Source organism: Myotis daubentonii, chromosome 14 (assembly GCF_963259705.1).
Source record: "Myotis daubentonii chromosome 14, mMyoDau2.1, whole genome shotgun sequence".
Classification (NCBI taxonomy): domain Eukaryota; kingdom Metazoa; phylum Chordata; class Mammalia; order Chiroptera; family Vespertilionidae; genus Myotis; species Myotis daubentonii.
Genome location: NC_081853.1, coordinates 26,283,203 through 26,309,383, shown reverse-complemented (window position 1 = coordinate 26,309,383; position 26,181 = coordinate 26,283,203). Strand labels below are relative to the sequence as shown.

The 26,181-nt window shown below is 46.1% G+C and overlaps 1 protein-coding gene across 6 annotated transcripts in view; it reads left to right on the top strand.

Moving 5' to 3' along the window:
- The window catches only part of FGD5 (FYVE, RhoGEF and PH domain containing 5), a 115,905-nt gene that overhangs the window by 64,546 nt on the left and 25,178 nt on the right, over nucleotides 1–26,181 (top strand). For 5 of the 6 annotated variants that reach the window (XM_059663681.1, XM_059663678.1, XM_059663676.1 and 2 more), the window contains exons 4-10: nucleotides 831–889; nucleotides 1,002–1,032; nucleotides 18,518–18,678; nucleotides 18,942–19,098; nucleotides 19,689–19,776; nucleotides 21,585–21,635; nucleotides 22,162–22,220. In XM_059663681.1, the coding sequence (XP_059519664.1) occupies nucleotides 831–889; nucleotides 1,002–1,032; nucleotides 18,518–18,678; nucleotides 18,942–19,098; nucleotides 19,689–19,776; nucleotides 21,585–21,635; nucleotides 22,162–22,220 (606 nt within the window). The remainder of the gene's footprint in view (nucleotides 1–830; nucleotides 890–1,001; nucleotides 1,033–18,517; nucleotides 18,679–18,941; nucleotides 19,099–19,688; nucleotides 19,777–21,584; nucleotides 21,636–22,161; nucleotides 22,221–26,181) is intronic. The other variant, XM_059663677.1, reaches the window with a different exon arrangement.

The following is a 26,181-nucleotide window of genomic DNA, read 5'->3' as shown; positions in this document are numbered from 1 at the left end:
GGCCTGCTTGTGACAGAATGCCCAGGCATCTGCCTCGACCCCTGCCCATCCTTCCTTACAGGTGCAGAAGTTGGGGCTCAGATAGGTTATGTGACTTGCCTTCTGAGGTCAGCCAAGACCATTAATGCTTCCAAAGTAGATAATTCTCTCACTTACTCATTCTTTCAGTCAAAAGAAGGAATCTATGGTATGCCAGGCACCGCTCACGCAGAGGTGAAATTGATGGTCCCTTGTCCTCCAGGGGAGACATAATTGGTGTCCATTTGCAGTCTCCTTGTAGTTTAGCGTCTGATTCGGCACTGCTTAGTATTGCACTGCCCAGAAAGGATAGCTAACCAACCAGTTCAGGGAGGGTATCAGGAAAGTCTCCTTGGAAGAGGTGATAGATGCCGTGGCTAAGTCTTAAAGGATAACTGGGAGTTAGCCAGGCAGGGAAGGGGAAAGGGACACTGAGGGGACAGCATCTGTAAAAACAAAGGTAGGAGAGAGCTCCCTATACACAGAGAATTACAGGTTATTCAAGATCACAGCCGTGTTAGTGGCCACTTATTGGCACTTACTATGTATCAGACACTGTGCTGAGCATTAGCTCAACAACCTTCTGAGTTAGATGCTGTTTCTATCCACATCTACAGATGAAGAAACCGAGCTGCAGGAAGGTTGAAGGTCACACAGGTAATGAGCTCCAGAGAATGAACTGAGATGTTTGTGGAATTTGCCCTCGGCAGCATGGAGGTCCTCCTGTGAACCTGATGCTTGTGGATCCAAGATCTCCGTCTGGCTGCCCCCATTGGTGCTGCCCCTCCTGACAGTTCTGTTTCCTCCCACAGGTGGAAGGACAGTCCAGAGCCCATGTCATCGCACAGGAACTGCTGTCTTCAGAAAAAGCGTGAGTCCCCAAGCAGCTGCCTGTGGCCTTGAGCTTGTTAACAGAGCATCACCCCTCCCTGGCTTACACAGGATGGGAATTAATGCAAACTCCACCTCCTTTCCCTCCACAGATACGTGGAGATGCTCCAGCACTTACATCTGGTGAGTTAATCATTCTAATTGCCAAAACAAATTGCCCTTTTACAAGGCGGTGATATAAGAAAAGCAATGAGGAGGCAGAGGTGATTTCCATGAACAGAGGCTTGGCAGTAGGCATGTGTTCTCAGAGGCTTTTCAGGGAAGCCTGTCTCTTAATCCACATGCTTCATGGTGGATGGTGCCATGTTTTCTGTGGACATGCCTCTCTGCCGGGTGGGGGCTGCTTGGGGGACGTGGTGCGATTTCTGGAAGGATAGCTTCCGCTTGTTGAGGAAGGCAGAAGGAGGACAGCAGTAGTTTTGAGGTATTGCTGTGTGTGTGTGTGTCTGTGTGTAAGTGTGTATGTGTGCATGTATATATGTGTGTGTGTGCGTTATATATTTTGGTCCATATAGAGAAGGTGATGTGTTTGCATAGTGACAGAGCAGTTGGGGTATCATGAGGCTTTCCTAAGTTATCTCAACATTGGGGCATTTATGCCTGACTTGGTGGTAAAGGAATCCTTTGGACTCTCAAAGGAAAGGAGGCCAGACTTGGGGACTGCCCAGATATCAGACACCTCTACCCTTCACAACCCACAATATTGCCTGGAAAGTTTCCCTTTGCAGTCTGATTCAGGTCAACAGATATTTCTGAACGCTTGCTCATGACAAGAGTGGGGAAATGGAAAGACAGATCAGACAAAGCCCTTACCCAGGAGCAATCTGGCCAGCGAAGGGATCAGATTAGTGAATCAATGTTATTCGGAGCACAAGGGGAGTGACTGACAACCTGGGGAAATCTAGGCAGGCTTCCCTGAGGAGGTGATATTAGAGGAAAGGAAATAGGGGTACAGCAAAAATATGGAAATTGAAAGGATGTGGTGGGCTCAGCTACCCCAGGCTTGTGACAGCTCCTTACTACTCTGGGCTTTTAAGTCATTTGCAGTCTCCTTGTAGTTTAGCATCTGATTCTGCCCTGCTTGGTATTATTTGCCATGTCTTTCCAAGAATGTCAGAGCTGGGGATGTCCACCCTGAACATTTTGTCAGTGTTGATTTGGAGGTTCAGAGGAAGTGACTTGCCAGGGTCACACAGCAACTGAGCCAGTCATTCTGATTCTCAGTACACTGTCGTCACGTGTTAATCCTGAATTCCCAACTGCCTTTGGATTTCCTCGGGGTAGGGACTTCTCTGGAAGAAGCAAAGCACCAAGCCAAATCTCTTGCGGAATGCAGTTGAGGTCCCTGTCAGTGATACTGCCTTGGGGTCGCATTGCCATGAAAGCAGGGGCCCCCAGGTCCCCAGGAGGAGATAGAGCATTGCTCTGGTCTGCCATCTCAGCCCCTCATTTTTGCCCTCAGGAAGAGAGCTTTGTGTGCATTATTCAAACCCAAAGCCCTCATGTGTGAGATGTAACAGTACGCTCCTCCCACCTTTACATCTAAAAGATCTATTTAGCAAGGGCAGCAACGATCACTCATGTTTTTTTCTTCTCTCTCACTTGCTTCTGAGCTGGCAGCATGTCAGAGAGGGGCTGGGCTTTTTTGTTTTATGACTTTGTTAAGAGGTTTTTAACTGGGAAACTTCCATCTGTGTTTGCACTGCTTCCTGCCAGTTGGAAAGCTGCTGAAGCTGCTGGTAATTCATAATAACCTGAGGAGAGAAAAAAAAGAGCCCATAAAAATCACAACTCATAAGCTAGTTGCGGGAAATTGAGGTCTGGAGTTACATGTATGATGTCAGTGCTTATGGGGATAGAAACGGCAGAAATGCCACAGCGTGACTCCAAGTCCTAGTCTGGGACCCTAGTCAGAAGAAGACTCATAGACTTTGGGGCGTTTCACACCACTCCCCAACCTGGATCTATTGCTGATTGCTAAGTCGGTAGGTTCTCTTTCAGAGCTTCTCCTTAGAGACGTGATGTTGTTGAAATCCCAAGGCTGCCCAGTGATGAGGAGGGGCGACCACACCTTCTAAACCTCCCCAGTAGGCAAAGTCCTTGACTCCATATGCTGTTGTTGAGAGGGGGATGAGGGTGGCCCCTGGTCTTCTGAGTTTGGGATTCAGCTCTGTGCTTATTAAGTAGTACTAGTAGATAGAGCTAACTCAGAGATTACTAAAAATTCTGGTCATCCAAAATTGAATTGTAATGGTCAAGATCCTGTTTTGTAGAGCCTATTAATTAAGAGTGGGTTTTACATGTTTTAAACGTTTGTGGGGGGAAAAGGCAAAGAAGACGGAATGCATGACTGAGACCATCTGTGGACCACAAAGCCTAAAGTATTTATCTGTCCCTTTACAGAAAAAGTTTGCTAACTTCTGGTTTAAAGACTCACTTTATCCTTCCAAGAACCTAGTCAAAAACACATTCATCCACCTGTCCATCTGCCTCCATTCATCTGGCCAGCCTTTCGCCCACTCATCTGTCCTTTCATCTAGCCATGCAGCCATTTACCATCCTCAGTTCATCCACTACTCATATGTGCATCCATCCATCTCACCATCCACCCTTCTACTCATCCAGTCATTCAATTCTCCATCCATCCAACTTACTCCTTCCTTCTGAATGGAACAACACAGGATGTACCATAGGTAGTGAGATAGGTCTTGGAGCCCCAAAGATGAAAAAGGCCCCGAACCTGCTCTTCAGTAGTCTCTCTTTTATTTTGGGGGTAAATGTGGGGAGGAGAATGACATAAGTCTGCAGGAGCGTAAGGGAGGGAGAGACTTGCTCTCCTTTGGCCTATCTAGGAAGGTGGGCAGAAGAATGGACACTGGGGTGGACTTTGAATCAGCCCACAGGGCCAGGTTCTAATGGAGGAGGGCACGGAAGGCAGGCGGTCAGCGTGGAAACGCTCACTGGCCTGAATGTACATGATATGTCTGGAGAATGGTGCATCATCACATATGGTTAGAACACGGATACATTTGGAAGGGTAGGTTAGAGGTGGAATCAGGGGTCAGGTGATGGGTCCAAAACAATGCTCGGACCAGATTGAGAAGTGCTTAAACTGTCAGGCTGACATTTTATTTGGGCCAAGGCGTCGAAGGCCTGTTCAGAAGCCAGTCTGCCGACTAGGAGAGGTGACAGTGGCAGTTATCACCGTCTGACGCCCCAGGAGAAGTTCTTACACCTCAGAGGGCCCTACGTGGTCTGGTCCTGTCTGCCTCTCCTGCACTGGCTCCAGCCACAGAGCAAATGAAGTCACGTCTCCTGGCTTTTCCACTTGCTTTTCCCTCCACTGGAATGTCCTACCCGTGATCTTCTCATAGCCAGTTCCTCCTTCTCACTCTGGTCTCAGTTCAAGTGTCACCTCCTCAAAGAAAAGGAGGTGCCCCAAAACTTAATAGCATAAAACAACCATTTTATTATACTCATAGATTTTCTGGACTTTGGACAGGGCAAGGTGGGGGGGGAGCATGTCTCCGCTCCACGATGTCTGGAGAAGACTTAAAGACTGGGGCTGACTCACCTGAAACCAATATAATATTTTATGACAACTGTAACTGAAAAATAAATTTTAAAATAAATTAATTAAATTTTAATTTAAAAACAAAGGTCAGGGGTGACTTGATAGCTAGGGTCTGGAATCACCCAGAGGTGCCTTCACTCACATGGCTGCTGGTTTGTGCTGGCTATTGTCTTGGACCTCAGCTGGGCTGTTGGCCAGAACACTTACTTGTGACCTCTCCATGTGGTCTCTGCATGGGCAGGTTTGGGCTTCCTCACAGCATGGTGGCTGGGTTCCAAGAGTGAGTGTCCCAAGAGCGAGCCAGGAGGAAGTGCGTGGCATTTTTATGATCTAGCCTTGGGAGTTATGTCACACCACTTCCACCATACTTTCATTAGCTGAGACAGTCACAAAGGTCCACCCAAGTTCAAGAGGAGGGAATGTTGTCTCTACCACTCAGCAGGAGTATCAAGCTCACATTGCATAAAGACCACGTGAGACAGAAGATATTTCTATGGCTACTGTTGAAAATATACTATAGAAGTCTTCCCTAATAATTCTGTGTCAGTTAAAAATTGTATTTGAGTCCTGACCTGTGTGACTCAGTGGTTAGAGTGTTGGCCAATAGATCTAAGGGTCAGGGGTTTCAATTCTTAGTCAAGGGCATGTACCTGGGTTGCAGATTCGATCCCTAGTCAGGGCCTGTGGAGGAGGCAACCTATCAATGTGTCCCTCTCATGTCAATGTTTTTTTCTCTCTCTCTCACTCTCTATACCTCTCCCCCTCCCTCCCACTCTCTTTCCACTCCCTCTAAATATTAACGGAAAAAATATCCTCGGGCGAGGATTAACAAAAAAAATTTGTATTTGACTGCTAGTAATAAAAGCCCAATTATGATGGCTAAAATAATTTAGAGACTATTCTCCCGTGTGAAATAGGTCCAGAAGTAGGAGGTCCAGGTCAAGTTTAGAAGCTCCACAAAGTCTCAGGGACTAAGGTTCCATCTATTTGCTGTATCTTTTCCATGGGTCCTCACAAGCACATAAGGCTGCTGCAGCTCTAGCCATCACATCCATGTCCCAGGCAGGAAGAAGGAGGTGGTGGGGGCGGGGGGAAGGGGATGGGGGTTAGTAAAAGCTATGCTACTTTATGAGTTAGTTCACTTGAAAAAGAATTCCCGAAAGTTTCTCTCAATGACTTCTACTTCCATTTCATTGCACCCTCCTAGTTGCAAAGGAAGCCAGGTCAACTGGAAGTCAGTTTGTCAAAGCTGGGTTCAGCTCAGTGGCTGTGCTTCTTGTGTGTTCATTCTGGGGCCCAGGCTGAAGGAGGAGCAGGTACCCTGGGGAGGCTCTTCCCATGGTGATGGCAGGAGAGCTAGTAGAAACACCAGATGGCTTCTAAGATTCAGCTCAAAACTTGCTCTGTCCACATCCCACTGGCCAGAGCAAGTGCCAAGGCCAGCCCAAAGGCAAGGGACAGGGATATGCTCTCTCCCACAATGAGTCTATGGCAAGTGTGGCAAAGATCTGCAACTGTACTGCCTCTTATCACTCTCTCATGCTTCATTTTATCTTCTTCATTGCCTCTTTCACTACCTAAAATTATCTAATTTATGCATCTGTTTGCTTGTTATGTTGTGTTTTCATTTTCATTCAGTTCCAAATACTTTCTCATTTCCCTTGTGATTTCTTATTTGACTCATGGATTATTTAAAATTATGCTGTTTAATTTCCAAATATCTGTGAATTTTTTCAAATTTCCTTCTGCAGCTGATTTCTAATTCTGTTGTGGTTGGAGAATGTATTTTGTATGGTTTCAGCCCTTTTAAATTTTTTGAAATTTGAAAATTGTTTATGACCTGGCACATCCTGGAGAATATTCCATGTGTGTACTTGAAAAATAATGTGTTTTCTGCTATGATTTTTGAATTATCCATTGCTCCCTTCAATTTTGTCTGTTTTGCTTCATGGTTATGGGGGCTGTTTTTAGGTGCTTGTCTATGGTCTGGCTCCCTCACTGAGCTTGGAGCTTCTTGAGAGCAGAACTTGACATTCCCAGTGGATTGTGATGCTCAGTACACCAATGGTACTCAGTAAATATCTGATGAGTGAATGAGTGGTGGTAGGGTCAACCCTTCCAGCCGTCTTAGCATCTCTTCAGTCAAAAATATTTTCTGAGCATTTCCTGTGTGGATACAGGGTACATATGGAGGAATGATAAGGGGAGGTCCCTGCCCACCAGAAACTGATGGCCTATGAGAGAGATGGGCATGGAAAAAAACCATATTAATCCTGTGGTGTCCAGGGAAAGCACCTGCTTTAAGCTTCTGGGGTCTGAAAAGGATTCCTGGAGGAAACATGACTAAGTTGAGATTTGAAGGCTGGGAGGAGGTAGCCAGGTGAAGGCTTGCATCTGGCAAAGGAATCAGGATGTACAAAGGCCTGGAGGCCAGTTAGAGAAGGGTGTGCTTGGGAACTGAAAGAAATTCAGCCTGTCTGCAATGTTGTGAGTGAGCGAGAGAACTGAGGCCAGCAAGGTATGGGGCGGACACGGAGAGCCCCATGAGGCATGTTTGGCGTTTGGGTTTTATACCCTGAAGGCCCTGGGGAGGCTGCAGGGTGATTGCAGCAGAGGTGACAATGGACTGGAGTGTTGTAGGCAGGTTTCAGGACTAATGTGCTTGGTGATTGATGGACTGTGGGGTGCATTAGAGGGAGGGAGGGCTCCAGGCTGACCCTGGATTTCTGTCTTGCTAACTGACTAAAAAGGCAAGTGCTGGAGGGGCTCAGGTTAGGCTTGGGGAAAGATGATGAGTTCATTGTGGGTCTTGTTAAGTGTGAGAGGCTCAGGGAAGACTACCCTAGTGGTCAGCTGGGCATGGGATGTGCACTGGAAGTGATCAAATGTAGAGATGTTAACTGAAGCTCCTGGAGAGGCCCAGATTTCCCCAAGGGAGTATGTGCAATCAGGTGAGGGCTCTCAGGTACCCTGAGGAGGAGGAAGGTGGTGCCCTGGAAGGTGTGAGCCTAGGGACTGGCAGGTTTTCATAAAGGGTCCGAAGGTACTCCGGGAGAGGTTTGGGGAGGACATAGTGCAGAAAGGCACAGGAGGCTTCTGGGTCCAACCTGTGCGCATCCCACTCACGCACCCCTGCTTTCCTCAGTGGCAGTGACCACTTGAAAGGTGTCAGGAGAGCCCAGGACAGAGCCCGACTTCTTAGACTGCTCCGAGAAAAAGGAGATTCATTCAGAAGCCCTCCCTCATCACTCTGTAGGAGTTTCATTAGGCTGTGGCCTCACTGCCAACATGACAGGCCAATGCCAGATGTAGCAGGACTGTTGTAATTTGAGTTTGCCTACCTAAATTGGTGTGCCATCAGTGTGCTCCCCACCGCAGTCCCCTCTTCTGTCGCCCAGTGGCTCCTGCTCCTCATAATGGTCAGTGTCCAGTGTCTTAAATGCTGTAGAGGAGTGGGGGGCGGTGAGCATGTGTTGACCTCTTATGTGTGCTTAGCAGTTTATATACATTATTTAATTGCACATAATTTGTGCTCAGTAAATATTTTCTCAGATGGCCAGATGGGCCCCAAACTGAACCTCAGAGAAGATCACTTACCCAAACTCACACAGCCAGTGAGAAGGGAGGCCAGGGCTGTTTGACTCCAGAACCCTGGATGTGGAACAGTCCGGTTCGGTGGTGAGGAGCCCCATGAGGGAGGAAACCAGTGTGAGTGCAAGGAATGCAGTCAAGGAAGGCTTCTTGGGAGAGGGAGTTTTGAAATGGACATGAATGGAGTAGTAACAGACCTTCCAGAGGGTAGGAGCAACAGGAATAAGTGCACAGAGGGGTGGGGTATGGGAGTTGGGGTGGGGTATAGGGTGTACAGGAAGTGTCCAGAGAGCGGTCTTTAGAGCGAGCCTGTATGCCACGTCCTAAGGTATTTCTAAGAGAAGCGTGGGAGTTTGGGAGCCCTGAGGACTTGAGCAGAGGTTGGTCTAGTGGGTTGAGTGGGAGGGAGTGATACTGGGACAAAGTTTAAGCCCCAAAATGCTTGTATTTTCATTCATTCCAGGAAAATAAATTGCTATGTGACCCTGCAAAGTCTGTTGTGCCTTCCTCCCTCACCTTGAAGTAGCTGGTGGGACTCAGACATTTTTAGCCACAGATGCTTGTCTTCAAATAAAATTTTACTGAGAACCTGAGAAGAGTGCATGAAAGTGGAGGTGCTTTGGTTCAAAGGCATATGGAGGCCAAAGTTTGGGCTCCCTTAACCCTGGGTCTCCATGGAGCACAGTGTGAAAAATACTCATCTAAACCAATGGTTCTCAAAGTGGGTCCCCAAACCAGCAGTGTCAGCATTACCTGGGAGCTGGTGAGAAATGCATATTCTTGGGCTCCCTCACAACTGCTAAATAAAAAACTCTGGGGGTGAGGTTCAGCCCTGTGTTTTAATGACCCCCCCCCCACCCCCAGGAGCTATGGATGGACAGTAACTTTGAGACTCACAGACAGATGATCCTATAAGGCCCCTTCAGCATGGACTCTCTGTGATTTCCTGCCCCCAGAAGCCAGCATCCACTAGGGCACTGATTCCCAACCCTGGTTGTACATGCGTACCTGGGAGTGTTAAAAACTACAGGTGCTCATCCCACCCTCAGAGATTTGTCCTTAATTTAAGGTCCAGGGTGCTGCCCGGTCATCCAGAGTTGAAAAGCTCCCCAGATCATTCCAATTTGCACCTAAAACTGAGAACCGAGTGAAAAAGTACGAACATTCATTCAGCACAGTTAGAAACAAAGCCAGGTCAATGTGAGGGTAAAACCAAAGGGAATGAGACGCATTCTGCTCTCTGCTTAGTTGGAGGGACGATAACAGGAATATTCAGAGTAACTAAACAGCCTGACAATGCAAAATTTTTCAAAGCCATTGCTTTTCAGGCTGGGATATTTATAATCCTACCAACGGTGTGCAGTAGGTGCCCAGGAATACGTGAGGCCACAAGATAAACAGAGCACATTTCTAAGCGCTTCTGCCTTGCTCTAGATACATAATTTTAAATAAATTAAATCAGGCATGGATATATTTTGGAAAATAATGTAAAATATGCATTAACTTTTAAGCTAAAATATGAGACTTCAGAGACATTCTGAGACCAGGGTGGCTCCCTTCAGGCTGTGACCCAACATTTCCGGAGGCTATAGGCCACATGAGAGGACCTTAAACTGACTGCTGAAGTAACCTAGGAAATGACCTCATGGTGGAGGTGGCATTTGAAGCAGCTTTGAAAGATAAGCAAGATATGAATCAGATTCCAAAGGCACAGAACAAAGATAGAGGCTGGAAAAGAGGAGTCATAAAAGCAGCAGTGCTCAAAGTGTGGTTCTGGGGCCAGCAACAACAGCAGCACCTGGCAACTGGGGAGATAGTAAAATCATCCAGTCCCACCTTGACCTACAGAATGGAAACTCTGGGTCAGGTGAGCAATCTGTGTACTTTGAACAAGTTCGTCAAGTGACTGTGAGGCACACTTAACTTAGAGAACCACTGGTACACAGAAATGAGCAGTCAGCTGCAGAGGTAGGCTGGGCCGGCTTTTGAAGGGCCATGAACTCCAGGCCCGGGATTTCCACTTGGCCCTGAGGTCTAGTGGAAACCTTCAAACAAACCTTCAAACCTTCAAACAAATGAAGGTTTTAGAGGAGAAAAAAAACAGTGGGGAAAAGAAGTGCCTGTTCTCTCTCCCCCAGGGGCCTCAGAGAACTGGTTTTTTGAACAAGTTTTACATGCAGTTAAATGAACACATCTTAACGAGAGGGCTCCAGTTTTTAACAACTGTGTGCATTTGTAGCCACCACCCTGATGTAGAACATTTCCATCATGCAGAAGATGCCTCTCATGCCCCTCCTCAGTCAGTCACTCCCCAGAGGTTGCCACGATTTTGCCTGCCTTCACATTCCATTGGGTTAGCCTGTTCTTGAAACTCATATGAATGGAATCATGAATTATGTATTCTTTTGTGTTTTGTGTCTGGTGTCTTTAGCTTAACTTAATGTGCAAGATTCATCCACGTTTTCATATATATATATATTTTCTTTTGTATGGATATACCATAGTTGGTATATCTATCCTTCTGTTAATGATTATTTATTTGGGTTGTTTCTAGTCTGGGCTATTACAGGCAGATCTCAGAGATATTGCAGGTTCAGTTCCTCACTATTGCAATAAAAGTGAGTTATAATCTTTGCTGGTGGAGGGTTTTGCCTTCCATTTGCAAAAAAAAAAAAAATCTATAAAAGTGTATTAAAGCGAAGCACAGGTATGCCTGTATAAAGCTGTTATATCTTTTAAGGAACATATGCACTCATTTCTCCCCAGTATTTTACCTTGGAGTGGAATTGATAGGCCATAGATTTGGCTTTATTATAAACTGCCAAATAAGTTTACAAAGAGGTTGAAGAACTATATACTCCCACACTGAGGTGTGGGAATACATTTATTCCTCAGGCTTACCAGCTTATTGGTATTGTCAGTCTTTTTACTCACGGCCATTCTGGTGATTGTGAAGTGGTTTCTCACTTTGGTTTTAACTGTCATTTCCCTGAAGATTAATGAAATTGAATATTTTTCCTTCTGTTTATTAACCATTTGGAAATCCTTATTTGAAAAGTGTCTTTTGCTTCTTTTTTAATTGGGTTGTCTGTATTTTTCTTATTGATTTGTAGGAGTTCTTTGCATATCCTGGACACAAGCTCATTTTCAGACAGGTGTATTGTGAATCTTCTCCCAGTCTGTGCCTTCCCTATTCAATTTTTTAACAGCTTAATTGATATATAAATTTCATACCATCCAATTCAGCCATTTAAAGTATAAAATTCAATGGTTTTTAGTATGTTCAGAGTTGTGCAATTATCACCACAATCATTCTCATCACCCCCAAAAGAATCCCCATCCACCTGAGGTAGCACTCTCCTTCCCCCCACCCACTCCAAGCCCTGTGCATCCACCAGTCTTGTTCTGTCTCTATTAGATTGGCCTATTCTGGATATTTCATATAAATGGAATTATGTAATTTGTGGTCTTGTGTCTTTGGCTTCTTTTACCTAGCATAATGTTTTTAAGGTTCATCTATGTCATATGTAGCATCTAACAGTACTCCATTCCTTTTCAGGCTAAGTAATATTCCATTGTGTGGCTAGACCACATTTTGTTTATCTGTTCATCACTGGATAGACATTTGGGTTCTTTCCACTTTTTTATTATTTTGAGAATGCTGCTATGAACATATATGTACAAATTCTTACATGAATATATGCTTATCATTCCCTTGGGTACATATCTAGGAGAGCAATTGCTGGATCACATGGTAACTTTTTAACCTTTTGAGGAACTGCCAGACTGTTTTCCAAGTGGCTGCACCATTTTACATTCCCACCATCGTAATGTGAGGGTCCCATTTTCTCCACTTCCTTTCAGTGCTTGTTTTTATATGTATGTCTTTTTTAGTGGTATCTCATTGTGTTTTTAATTTTTTTTTCAATATATTTTATTGATTTTTTTACAGAGAGGAAGGGAGAGGGATAGAGAGTCAGAAACATCGATGAGAGAGAAACATCGACCAGCTGCCTCCTGCATACTCCCCACTGGGGATGTGCCCGCAACCAAGGTACATGCCCTTGACCGGAATCGAACCTGGGACCTTTCAGTCCGCAGGCCGACGCTCCATCCACTGAGCCAAACTGGTTTCGGCATGTGGTTTTAATTTTTAAATGTTCCTAATGACTAATGTTGTTGGGCATCTTTTCATGTGCTTCTTGGTCATTTGTATACTTTCTTTGGAGAAATGTCCCTTCAAATCCTTTGCCCATGTTTAATGGGTCGTCTTCTTATTATAATTCTGTATAGAAGTCCCTTGTCGGATATATGATTTGCAAATATTTCCTCCCATCCTTTAGGTTGTCTTTTCACTCTCTTGATGGTGTCTTTTGAACCACAAAAGTTTTTAATTTCTAATTTCTCTGAAGCCTAATTTCTCTATTTTTCTTTTGTTGCTTGTGCTTTGTTGTCACATCTAAGAAAGCTTTGCTTAGCCCCAAATCACCAACATTTACTCCCATATTTTCTTCTAAGAAGACCAAGCACCCAGCACCCCTGGGAGAGGGAGTTTAAGCTCTTCCATTTAAGTCTTTGATTTTGAGTTAATTTTTGTATATGATGTAAAGAAGGAGTCCAAGTTGATTATTTTGCATGTGAATATCCAAATAGCTCAGCACAATTTGTTAAAAAGACGATTTTTTCCCCATTGCAATGCTTTTTGTCATCCTTGTTGATAATCACTTGATCATAATGTGAAGGTTTATTTCTGGATTCTTAATTCTATTCCATTGATCTATATGTCTGTCCTCATGCCAAGACCACACAGTCTTGATTCCTGTAGCCTTACAGCAAGCTTTGAAATCAGGAAGTGTGAGCACTCCAACTTTGTTCTTTGTCAAACTTGTTTTGGCTCTTCTGGGTCTCTTGCACGCCCATATGAATTTAGGATCAACTTGTTAATTTCTGTTAAAAAGGCATTTGGGATTTTGATAGAGGTTGAGACGAGTCTGTATATCAAGCTGGAGAGTGTTGACCTCTTAACAATATTAAGTTGTGAACATGGGACATCTTCCTGTTTACTTAGGTCTTTAATTTCTTTCAACAGTGTTTTGTTGTTTTCAGAGTACAGGTTCTATGCTTCTTTAATAAATTTATTCCTAAGCATTTTTTTTTCATCTTACCACTTTTAAAATGATTTTAACCTTTTATTTAAAAATAATTTCAATTTTACAGAAAAGTAACAAGAGTAGGAGTAGTACATTGAACAATCAAATTCCCCTTTTCCATATTCATCTTTTAACATGAAGTCCAAATTATATATTTTTTGTATAGTTAGTACTATTTGTAGACATTTTTTTCATCAATACTTTTTTCAGTGCTTTCTAAAGAGAGTGGAAGGGAGGGAGGGAGAGAGGAGAAAGAGAGAGAGAGAGAGAGAGAGAGAGAGAGAGAGAGAGAGAGAGATTCATCAATGTGAAAGAGACACATTGACCAGCCACCTCCACGCTCACTGACCCAGGCCAGGGATCAAACCTGCAACCCAGGCACATGCCCCCCACTGGGAATCGAACCCACAACCCCTCGGTGTATGGGCTGACACCCTAACCACTAAGCAACACCTTTTACATTTTAAGATGTCTGTGCATGCCCACAGAGAATTGTTTTCAGGGTTTCAAAGTACCCTTCAGTGGTTGACCCGGCCAAGTGAAGTTGTGTCCCCTGTGCAGCTCAGGGCTTGCCAAGGCATTTGTGACATGGGGGGCCCTGGTTGAGGTTGGTGTGTGTTTGGCCAAATGGGATCCCAGTGAATCCACTTGACTTTTGGCAGTGACATCAGTAGTTTAACCACCTCCAAGGACATTGTGTCTACCCACTAACTGTTCAGCCCAGAGGACAGGGATGCTGTGACACCCAGAAAACTCAATAGTGGGTTTGGAGAAGGGGAACGTATTCAGGGGACAAGGCCCCTGAATGTGAGCTCCCCTCTTCTACTGCAAGCAAGCCCATTGTTTCTGAGAGCCCTGTCTGAGCCACCAATAGAAGGAAGACTTGGCGTGGGGCAATGGGAAGAGCTAGGGTTTTGGAATCAGGCTGATTTGGGCTCAATCTTGCCATCTTGGTGGCGTTGGATAAGTTGCTTAATTTCTCTGGACATAATTCCCTTACTGGTAAAATGGAAATAATAATAACGCCAAAGCGATAGGCTTCTTGTGAGGATGAAATGAGAAAAGGAATGTACAACGTTGAGCATGCAGTGGCTCCATGGCATGTGTCCTCAGTAAATGTCAGCTGTTGTTATTTGTTGAGCACCTTCCTTGGGCTGGGTTCTAGGGATACAGAGATAAGTACTACCCAGCCTAAGGAGAAGGAAGGCACAGAAGGAAGTGTTCCTAAAACACGACAGAAGGCAGTCTGCACAAACCCTGTGAGGAAGGTATTCGTACTCCCATTTCACAAAGGGGGAAATTGAGGTTCATGGAGATGAAGGGACTTGCCCAGGGTCACCCGTAGGGGTATATCTAGGTAGAGGATTCATTTGTTTTCTGAAGCCCTAGAAGGTTGCAGCAGGGACTCCACAAAGAGCTGGGGAAGCAAGTATGGTGAGAGGGTGGACTGGTTCAGGAAGGCCTCAGGTTCAGAGGGGTTTGGATTGAACCCTGCAGCCATTGGGGCCAGTCAGGTCTTCCTCCTTATTGTCTCTAGTCCCTCCACTCTCTCTGTCCCCTTAGCCAGACTCTGGTCCAGTTTCGAGTCTTGAACTCTCTCCTGCTCTCCTAGAATGGCCGCCTCACTGGTCTCGCTCCCATTCTGGCCACCCCCAGTTTCTCCCAACAGAGTGAACTTTCTAAGCGTTTGATCACATTTCTCCCTGCTTAGCTCTGTTCAGTAGTTCCCCATCACGCTAGGATGAAAGACAAGTCCCTTGAAAAGTTTTCAGGGCCATGTAGGATGGGACCCCTGCCTGACCCTCCAGCATCAGCATGTTCTGTGCACTTCTTTCAAGGGTGCACATACCCCCACACACTGCACCCAAACTGCACTCAACTCCTCAGTTCCTCCTCCACTTCAGGGCCTTTGCGCGTTGCTGCCCCCTCTACCTGGAACACCCCCCCCCCTCTTGTCCCAGTGTGGGTGTTACCTCCCTGGCAGGCCTTCCCAGAGCTAAGCCAGGTCTGCCTCATAGGGACTGCCATGGCCCGTTGCTTTTCCCCGCCACAGCACATACACCCAGCACATACACCCCTGCGTTGAAATGACCTCTTTACTCATTTCTTTCCCTCCAGATTACAAACTCTTTGAGGGCAGAACTGCATCTCTCCTGCCCCCACTCTCTCCCAAGGCTTGATGCAGAGCAGGCATTCAGTATATTTGTTGAATGAGTGAGGGGATGAGGGCCGGGGATTTTCCACCACCTTCCTGCCTGGGAGATGGATGCCAGGACCCCCAGGTGTGATGGTGGGTCAGAACTACTGAGGGAGCAGAAACTCTCAGGGAGTGATGGATGGTGTGGCTGGCACTCAGCGCTTCCAGCTGATGCATGAGTTTTAAGAACGGATGTATGTGGCGATTCTGATTATGCTCCAGTTTTTTAAATGAGTCACGTTGATGATGGCCATCCTGCCCATTGGGACTGAGTCAATTTAGTGAGAATTAATTACAGACAAGAAACCAGCTTGCAGAGTAGTTAATATTGAAACTCCCTGGAGTATGATGCAAATGCAACCGTCAGTCCTGTCTTTGCTTGTCCTTCTCTCCCGCTTCCTGCCCACCCCCTTTCTGTGGTGCTCAGGGCCTGGGCATTGGGATGACTGGATTCTAATCTTGGCTTCCCCACGACTCATTCTCCTTTTCTGTTAAATAAGGGTCCGGCAATCCATCAATTAGCAAGCATTGAATCGCTCCTTCTCTGTCACATACTCTGCTGGACCTGAGAAACATAGCAGGAAACAAAACAGACATGGTCCTGCTCTGAAAATGTCATGTCTACAATATAATCATAACTGCCTCAAGGACAGCACTTTACAGTTTTAAACATCAGGATGCACTCCCAGCACCTCATGCTATACGGTTATCCCCATGTTATAGCTGAGGAAACGGAGGCTCAGATAGGTTACAGTTTGCCCACAGTCATTCAACTGCTCTTGTGCTATAGTTAGGCTTGAACCCGGCCAATGAGAGAATATGTCGAAAGTCCTCTGTCAGTCAGCTGCCCAAGCGAGAGGGGTTATTGTCCTCATCAGGATGTTTTCTTTCTTTCTCGGGGATGCCAGGGCTGAGAAGACTCTGCTGGGCTGGAGGCTGGATCCTATACATGGAGACTCACAAGGAAAGAATGGGAGGGCCCTCTTGCTCCCAGGTCAACAGAGAAACCTCCCCTGCAGATTCAGAATGATCCCGTGTCCTAGAGCCATCTGTGGCCAGAAATAAGAACTAAACACCACCTCCCTACCTAGCAGCCCTCTTGAAACTCACACTTTCTCTGCCTTCTGAAACGTGCTTTCAGGAAGGGCTATGGTTGCTCAGATACAATGAGATTTATTTCTAATTATAGTTCAAGCATGTGGCTTCCACTGAAGGACACACATGCCTTCCGCCCAGAGAATCTATCCATTAGTGACAGACTCAGCCCCAAGAGTTTCTGACCTTCGTGATGGGCCAGAGGTTCCCCAAGACCTTCGAGTTTTACCAGTCTGGGGCTGGTGAGGGCCAGCTCAGCAGGGACCAGCTCATCCTCCCTCCTTGGGACTACAGGCTAGGGTGGGCCGCCCTCCCCTCGTCCTCCCTCGATTCCTGGCAGAGCAGGTTGCCGCAGCAGGAGGTCAGCGCAGGACAGGATGAGGTGTTCAGGAAGTGAGACCTTTGTAACCTCCACATCTGCTATCCTGTACGACAGCACAGACAGCCTCTTTATAGACGATGGGGGGGCATGGATCTCCTGCCTTTCATGTTCCCTGGCTCACTCCCTGTCAGTCCCCCCCCCCCCCAGTCTCCTGCTCTTGCTCTTTCATTTCTCATTTTTTCTTTATCTCTTTCCACCTTTCCCTCTCTCTGCTCCAACCCCACCTTCTGCCCTTTCTCCTAGCCTTCTCCTGTCACCACTAGATCTCTCTCTCTCCTGCACTCCTTTTCTGTGTGGGAGAAGACAAGGAAGACTTCTTGGAGGAAAGGCTGCCCATCCTCTCAGGCACTTTCCCCTTTTACATCTCTACATAGAGACCTTTCTAGCAATAAAGACTGTTCAGCAATGGAATTTACTGTCTTGCTCAGTAATGCGTTCCCTGTCAGGGAGGCAGTCAAAAAAGGCAGAGTGACCTGAATGTTGTAAAAGAGATTTGACCTTCCTGATTTAGGCTGGACCACATGACCCTAATACTGAGGTTTTCCCAATATGTATTGCTCCATAATTCAAGTTCATTTCAGGATATCTCCTGTATTTAAAGCTACAGACCTGAGCCTCATGCAAAAGCAGTTGTAGTTAAAGATAAAGTATTTTTGTTGTGAGAAAGTTTTGCATTCTTTATCATTTGAATGTTTATTAAATTTAGTTTGCTATTTAAAGTAATTAATCGTGATACAGAAATTTTAGAAAACAGAGACAAGGAAAAAATTATTCCTAATTCCATACTTCTGATAACAGCCACTGTTTTCATTTCACTCCATTTCCTTTTAGCTTTTTCCTTTGTTCATTTTTTTACACAACTGTGTTCGGGTGAGAAGACAACTTTGTATCCCTTCTTGATTTCTTAGCACCAGGACATGAATATTTCACATAGTCACCATCTGCATCATTTTTAGTGACTGCTTGATATGCCATGGAGTGGATGCCTGTGACTTCTTAAGACTTTGTTGTGAAATGACAGAGTGCATGAATCTCTTCAAAGATGGCTCATTGTTAAGAAAAGCTTTATCTTTCTTCAGAGAAGGAATTACCCAACTTCTCACGCACCTTGTAAAAGAAGAGCATGCACCCAAGTTCCCACAAGGGAGGGGGTGGAATGAACCTGCTTTAAGCCCTACTCCAGTGGTTCTCAACCTTCTGGCCCTTTAAATACACTTCCTCATGTTGTGACCCAACCATAAAATTATTTTTGTTGCTACTTCATAACTGTAATGTTGCTACTGTTATGAATCGTAATGTAAATATCTGATATGCAGGATGGTCTTAGGTGACCCCTGTGAAAGGGTCGTTCGGCCGCCAAAGGGGTCGCGACCCACAGGTTGAGAACCGCTGCCCTACTCTGTGCTGGGAGTCGCGTTGGGTGCTCATTAGGCATCAGTTACCTGTGGTCACAGGTGTGTTGTCAGCCCTGTTTTACAGGTGAGGATGCTGGGGTCTGAGACACTGATTTAAGGTCCCAGCTGTCTGTGTAGGCCAGGGCTCCAAAGCCGCAAGGGAACTGCCAGGGAGGACGGGCTCAGTCCCATCAACCCGTGGGTAACAGGCCTTTGGGGTTTCAGGATTTCCATGGAGCTGTTGTGAGGGCCTTGGATGAAATGGACCAAGAGGGCAAGGACACATTGGCCAGGGAGGAGCTGAGGCGTGGCCTGAGCGAACTCCCAGCCATCCTCAACCTTCATCAGGGGATCCTGGAGGAGCTGGGAGAGAGGCTGCTGCACTGGTGAGCAGTCCCCGGACTCCCGCCCCGACCTCTGTTGCTCTAGGGGGTTGGGGGGTTAAGAACCCCACCACGTGAAATGGTGTCTTCATTTGACAGATGTGGAAGTCGAGACACAAAGGTGTGTGATCATTTGCCCAAAGTAAAACAAGTGTGGGAGGGTCAAGCTGGGGTCCTCACCTGGGGTGTGACTCCAGCTCTCACGTCCAGCACTGTGCTGGTCACAAGGCTGAGTTCTCGCTGTCCTGTCCCCCTCCTGGCTGCAGGGAGGGCCAACAGAAGGTGGCCGATGTCTTCCTGGCTCGGGAACAGGAGTTTGACCACCACGCCGCTCACATCCTGCAGTTTGACAGGTATCTAAGTCTGCTCGCTGAGAACTGCCTCCATTCTCCCCGGCTGGCAGCTGCTGTCCGTGAATTTGAGGTGGGTCCCTTGGTCCTCTGAGAACCTGCTGTAAGGATACAGGGGTGGAGCTGGGAGGGTATGGCTAAAAGCAAATCAGTGGGGCTTCTAGATCAGTCTGCAGCTGGGGGACAGAGGGGTGGAGAGGGTGACCCAGCAAGAGGAAGAACCCAGAAGATCCCCTGTTGGACCATCAATGACAACTTAGTGAGCCACAGCCACAGCAAGGGTTTAAGTGGCCTTTCTTCGGTCCCAGTAGAAAAGCACAAAGTAAGGTGGAGCACCAGCCATTTGAGTGACTGGGGATCCAGTTATTGGGCAGAAAATGCAGTGCTTTTTTCTATTACTAACACTAGATGCACAGCTGGGACTGCAAGAGGCATATGACTGAGTGTAGCACAGAGTGCGAGCCTAAGGAATGAACTGTCGCAGTGGGGTGGTGCTCATCTGGGAGGCCTTCCTGGAGGAGGGGGAACTGGTTTAGAGATGGTAGAAGCTCAGATTGGCCAGGAAGAGGTGTGGCTAGGACAGTGCAGGTGGGATTCAGGAGCCTAGTTCCTGAAGGCCAGGGTCCCTGATGAAATTTTGTCCTACCCGTCTCTTGGGAACAGCAGGGTCAGCAAGGAGGCGGCCAGAACGTGAAGCACAGGCTGCTGCGGGTCGTTCAGCGCCTCTTCCAGTACCAAGTGCTCCTCACAGGTGGGCCCCATGGGAGGTCAAGGTGCACTGAGACTGTGGGGAGGGAAGGCCCCTGAGGAGGGGTGGGGTGATGATGGCAAGATGTGTGATGGTAACCTTTCCTCCCACCCTGGTAGGAAGGGGTGGGGGAGGACTTCTCTCAGTTCCTGCTCCCTGCCTCTCCAGAGGGACCAGACCCAGCCACCACCTTCTCTCCAGCTGAGCTTTGGACCCTGTGCTGTCACCTTGGGAGCCGCTCTTCAGGGGCCACCTCTTGTGTCTTCCTCCAACCTCCCCCATCCTAAACACACACTCACACTTTCCCGCATTCTTCATTTCCTCCCTGTCTTAGTGGGTGGCTGGTTTCCTAAAGCAGTTCTTATCACCCAAGTCCTCCTTGTGGCTGAATCAGTGGCATTTCCCACCTGGGACCTTCTGGCTCTCTCCGTGGCTTTGTCACTGACCACCTCCTGCTTCTCCAGCCCATCCATCCTGGGACCTGTGACATACTCTCTCCCCTGCCTCGTTCTGACTGCTCCATCATCTCTGATAACAACCTTTCTTCCTCCACTATCCCATAAATGTTTGTGTCTCTTGGAAGTCAGTCCGAGGTCCTCTTTCTTTCCCTCTCTACAAATTCTTCCCAGGAAATGTCATCCTCTTTCCCTTCCTCCACCTGCCAGAAACACACACACCTCTGTCCAGAGCTCCAGACTCATTTACTCAATTGCCTCTTAAGTGGACAAAGACCCCTCGCCTGGGGAACCGACATTCCAGTGGGTGAGATAGACTCACACCTAGCAATATGCTTGTACATCAAAGTAGTGACCAAGGCTGTAAGAAAAATACATGAGAGCCAGGAGACAGAATTCATTCATCTAATTCAACAAATATTTATTGGGCATCCACTGTGTCCCAGGCCCTGTGCTGAATGCTAGAGATATAGCAGTGAATTAAGCAGCCAAACTTCATAACACTGTGGAGCTTATCCTCTAGACCCGCGGTCGGCAAACCGCGGCTCGCGAGCCACATGTGGCTCTTTGGCCCCTTCAGTGTGGCTCTTCCACAAAATACCAAGTGTGAGCGCGCACGTACAGTGCGATTGAAACTTCATGGGCCATGCGCAGAGGTCGGTATTTTGTGGAAGAGCCACACTCAAGGGGCCAAAGAACCGCATGTGGCTCGCGAGCCGTGGTTTGCCGAGCAGCACTTTGCCGACCACTGCTCTAGACCACTTTGGGGAGGTAGCATTTCAGAGATCTCAGCAAAGTGAGGACATGAGCCCTATGAAGATCTGGAAGAAGAAAGTACGAGGTAGAGGGACTATTGAGTGCAAAGGCCCTGGGATAAGGAGGAGCTTGTCATGTTCAAGAAACAGCAAAAAGCCAGCACTGCCAGAATGAATGAGTGACTTAGAGAGGCAGCTGGAGCCAGGCCAGCCTGTGTTGAGGTTTGTGAATAAGAATGTGTTCAAACATCACCCTCTACTGTGTTGACAGTCACGTCTGTCTCCCCCAGACATGTGCTTCCTAGAGGCAGGCTCTCACCTTGCTTGTGTCTGTACCCTGAAGGCACAGCACAAAGTCAGGCACACAGCAGTCGCTCATGAGAGAACGACTAGTCGTGGTGGCAGTGGTGCTGGTGGCAGTCCTGGAGGCCTGGTTTTGTGGTGGTATCGTGGTGTGATGGGGCTAACAGGGGTGACAGGGTAGACGCCCCATTCCTCGGAAACGTTTCTTCCACCTCTGGAGAGAGAGGGGCTCCTGCTGTGGACAGGAGGGGCTGGCTCACCAGGGCAAACTGACTCCCGGCTCTTGTTCTGCCTGCAGACTATTTAAACAACCTTTCCCCGGACTCCGCTGAGTATGATAACACACAAGGTAAGTCCAGCATGAACCCAGAGTGGGGGACACAGTCCTGTTTTGCCCCAACTCTGGACTCTACATCAGTTCTAGGCCCAGGACATAGTCCCCTTCCCCCCAGCTGGGGGTGCAGTGACACGAGGCTTCTAGGGCTTCTAACGTGACCCCCTCTTTGCCTCAACATGGGACTCCCCAGGATGGGCTCTGGTCCAGTCAGGAGGAGAAAGGGGCTAACAGACTTGTTTATGAGAGGAGGCAGTGCCACATCTAAAACACTCACCGTGTCCGTTTCCTCCCTATTCTGTGTGGCTGTCCATGTGACCTGCCAAGTGGTCAAATATTGTTACGTGGCACAGCTAGGGTTGGGCCTGTGACCTCATCCAGACATGGGAAAAATTAGTGCCACCCACTTACAAGGCCCTGAAAATGCAGTGATCTCAGGAGGTGGAATGGGAGGGGAGAAGACAGGCAAGCGGCGAGGATGGTGGCAATTAGACTGGCCCTCCCCAGAAGGCCCAGCTGTCTGCTCTGCTTCCCTCCTCAGGCGCGCTGACCCTCATCTCCAAAGTCACAGACCACGCCAACGAGAGCATGGAACAAGGGGTAAGTCCAGCCTCGAGGCTCCTTCTGTGGGGTACAGGTCCAGGACTCCCTCCTCCATGTCCACGTCTACTTGGAGTACAATTTATGTACTATACGTAGCATATGTTTAAAGTGTACAATTAAATAAGACTTGATGTTTGTGTGTACCTGGGAAACCATCTCCATAATTACAATGCTGAACATATCCATGGCCCCAAAAAGTTTCTTTGTACCCCTGTATCATCCTTATCCCCAACCCCCAGGCAACCACTGGTTTGCTCTCTGTCATTATAGATTAGTTTTCATTTTCCAGAATTTTATAAAATAGAATTATTCAACATGTACTTTTTTTGTCTGCCTTCTTTCACTCCTTTATTGGATATTTGATATACAGATATTTTCTCCCAACCTGTGTCATGTCTTTTCATTCTCTTAGTAGAGTCTCTGGAAGACCAGAAGTTCTTAATTTTGATAAAAGCCCACTTTATTATTTTAATTTCTTTTATGGATCATGATTTTAATGTTATATCTAAGAAATCTTTGCCTCACTCAAGGTTACAAAGTTTTTCTATTCTGGTTTTTATATTTTAGAAGTTTTCTAGTTTTAAATTTTACATTTAGGTCTCTTAATCCATTTTAAGTTTATATATATGTACTAGAGGCCTGGTGCATGGATTTGTGCACTGGTGGGGTCTCTCAGCCTGTCCTGCAGGGATCAGGCCGAAACTGGAGCTCTGACATCCCCCCAAGGGGTCCCAAATTGCGAGAGGGTGCAGGCCAGGCCGAGAGACCCCACCAGTGCACGTGCACTGGTCTCTAGTACGCATATAAGATCTTTGGTTAATCTCTTCCCGCCCTTCCCCCTTCCCACTGAGATTCATCAGTCTGTTCCATGTTTCCATGCCTGTGCGTTGAGCGTCTGCCCCCTGGTGATCAGTGCGCGTCACAGCTACCGGTCGAATGGTCGCTTAGGCTTTTATATCTATAGATGGTATGAGATTTGGGTAAAATTCATGCTTTTACATGTAAGTATCTAATTGTTCCAGCACTGTTTTTTTTTAAAACTGTCATTGAACTCAAACCTGCCTTAACCCACCAGGCCAGACTTCCTTGTGCACATCACAACCTCAACCTCACACATGCTCTTGTATGAACACGCATTTGTATGCCAACATGCTCCTCACGTGATACACATAAGCTCACATAGGGAACATTTTTTTCTGATTTCTACATTTGGGTCTTTCTTTTTTATTACCTCAGCCATGAGGTGTGTCATTCAGTGTATGCATGGGGCTTGGGTTTGGCACGAATGCCCAACTCCAGCGTTAGACAGCATTTACAGCAATGACGGCTCCTTCAGGACTGATCAGAGGTTTGACCAGAGGATGAATGCACCTGGCCTCGAGCTGCAGTTACTCAGACCAAGCCTCAGGAGGTTTCCTAGAAGAAAACTCAGATATCTGGCCAACAAGGTCAGGCTTTTGAGACTTGAAATCAAATTGCCCATTGATTGCCTCTTCTCCACAGCATAGAAGTAAAATATCTCCCTCCAGAAGAGAGTGAGGAGACATGTACAAGTATGGACTCTACCATTTTCACCTTTTTTTAAATCCTCACCTGAGGATATTTTTTCCATTGATTTTTAGAAAAAGTGGAAGGGAGGGAGGAAAGGGTAGAGATAAATAGGTAGGTAAATTTTATATATACACACACACACACACACACACACACACACACACACACACACACATATATATATATATATATATATATATAGAGAGAGAGAGAGAGAGAGAGAGAGAGAGAGAGAGAAATTCATGTGAGAGAGACACATCAATTGGTTGCCTCCCACATACACCCTGACTTGGGCTGAGGATCTACCCTGAAACCCAGCTACATGATCTCGACTGGGAATCAAACCGGTGACTCTTTGATGTGTAAGCTGACGTTCTAACCTCCATGTCATGCCTGCCAGAGCTCACCTTCATTTTTTAAATATACTTCATTTTTTACAAATCTTTTATTGAGGTAAAATATAGGGTGTTCCAAAAAATGTATACACACACACTGAATAATTATAAAGGCAGTGTTTATTAAAATACATTTCATTTTCAAAATTGAGCTGTCAGCTGTTAAAGTGTGTATACATTTTTTGGGACACCCTGTATACATAACAAAAATTTTGCCTAACAATTTTTAACCACATAGTTCAATGGCATTAAGAACATTCACATCATTGTGCAGCCATCATCACCATCCATCTCCAGAACGTTTTCCCCCTTCTCCAAGTAAAACTCCATACATATTAAGCACTAACATCCCATTTCCCCTCCCCTCCCCCCAGTGCCTGGATACACCATTCTACTTTATGAATAGTCTTTATTTTTTAGAAAAAATTTAAATTTAGCAGAAAATTTGAGAAGATAGTACATAGAGTTCCCATGTATTCCACACACAATTTCTCTATTATTAATATATTAATATGGTACATTTGTTATATTAAAGAACTAATATTGATAACATATTATTAACTAAGGACCATAGTTCATTCAGATTTCCTTAGTTTTTGCCTAATGTCTTGTTCCAAGTTCCCATCCAGGTTATTTAGTCATCTTGTCTCGTTAGTCTTCTCTTAACAGTTTCACGGACTTTCCTTACTTTTAAAAAAATATATTTTTATTGATTTCTAAGAGGAAGGGAGAGGGAGAGAGCGATAGAAACATCAACAATGCAAGACAATCATTGATTGGCTGCCTCCTGCACACCTCCAACTGGGATCGAGCCTGCAACCGGGCATATTTTCTTGACCAGAATCGAACCCGGGACCCTTCAGTCCACAGGCCAACGGTCTATCACTGAGCAAACTGGCTGAGCTGACTTTCCTTACTTTTGATGACCGTGACAAATTTGGGAACTCCTAGTCATGTATATTGTAGGATGTCCCTCTTTTGGAATTTGTTTTTCTCATGATTAGACTGGGTTTGTGATTTGGGGGCGAGGGGGAGAATAAAACATGGAAATAAAGTACCACTTTCATCAAATCCCTATGAAGGGTACATGCTAAGCAACATGATTTATGACTTGATGTTGACATTGATCGCCTGGCTGAGGTAGTGTTTGTCAGGTTTCTCCACAGCAAAGTTATACACACATACTCACCACCGTGTCCATACTCTTTGGAAGAAAGTCACAATGAACAGCCCACATTTAAGGAATGAGAGTTATGCTCCCTCTCCTTAAGGGCAGAGTAGAGTATCTACCTAAACTGTTTGGGATTCTTCTGCATGAGAGAGTTGTCTCGTCTCCTTCATTTGTTAATGTCTTCATTATAAGCAGATAAATCATTTATAGCAGTTAGGACTCATGGGTATTTGCTTCATATTTTGGGTTATAATCTCATACTGCTTTATTTATTTTACTTATCAAATTGTTCCAGTGTTGGCTATTTGGAGCCCTTTCAGTTGGTTCCTGTACCCCTTTCACGTACCCCCATGCATATGTGTTTGAGTACTTTTTTTTTAAAGCACTTTCTTACTTTCTGGCACTACAAGGTACTCCAGGATCATCTATTATATTTTCTGCCCTAGTCTTAGAATCATCCATTTCTCCAAGGCACCCTGGTTTCTTTAATGGTATTAGAAACCAAGATCTGGGCACTAGGTATGCTCATTGCTACCGGAATATTGTTTTATTTAGGTCATCTTAGCTGACAGAGCAAAGAAATATATGTGTATGTACAGTTGACGCTTGAACAACACGGGGGTTAGGGGCACCAACCTCTCATGCAGTTAAAGTTCTGAGTATAATTACAATCGGCTTTCTGCATACACAGATTCCCAACTGCACATTGACTCTTGAACAACATGGGTTTGAACTGCATGGTTCAATGGAAAGAATTCCATATAACCATCTACATTAAGCTAAACAGAAGTTCTTACTGATGTCTCCAATTCTAATCGTTAATGCATCAGTGGATCGTTCT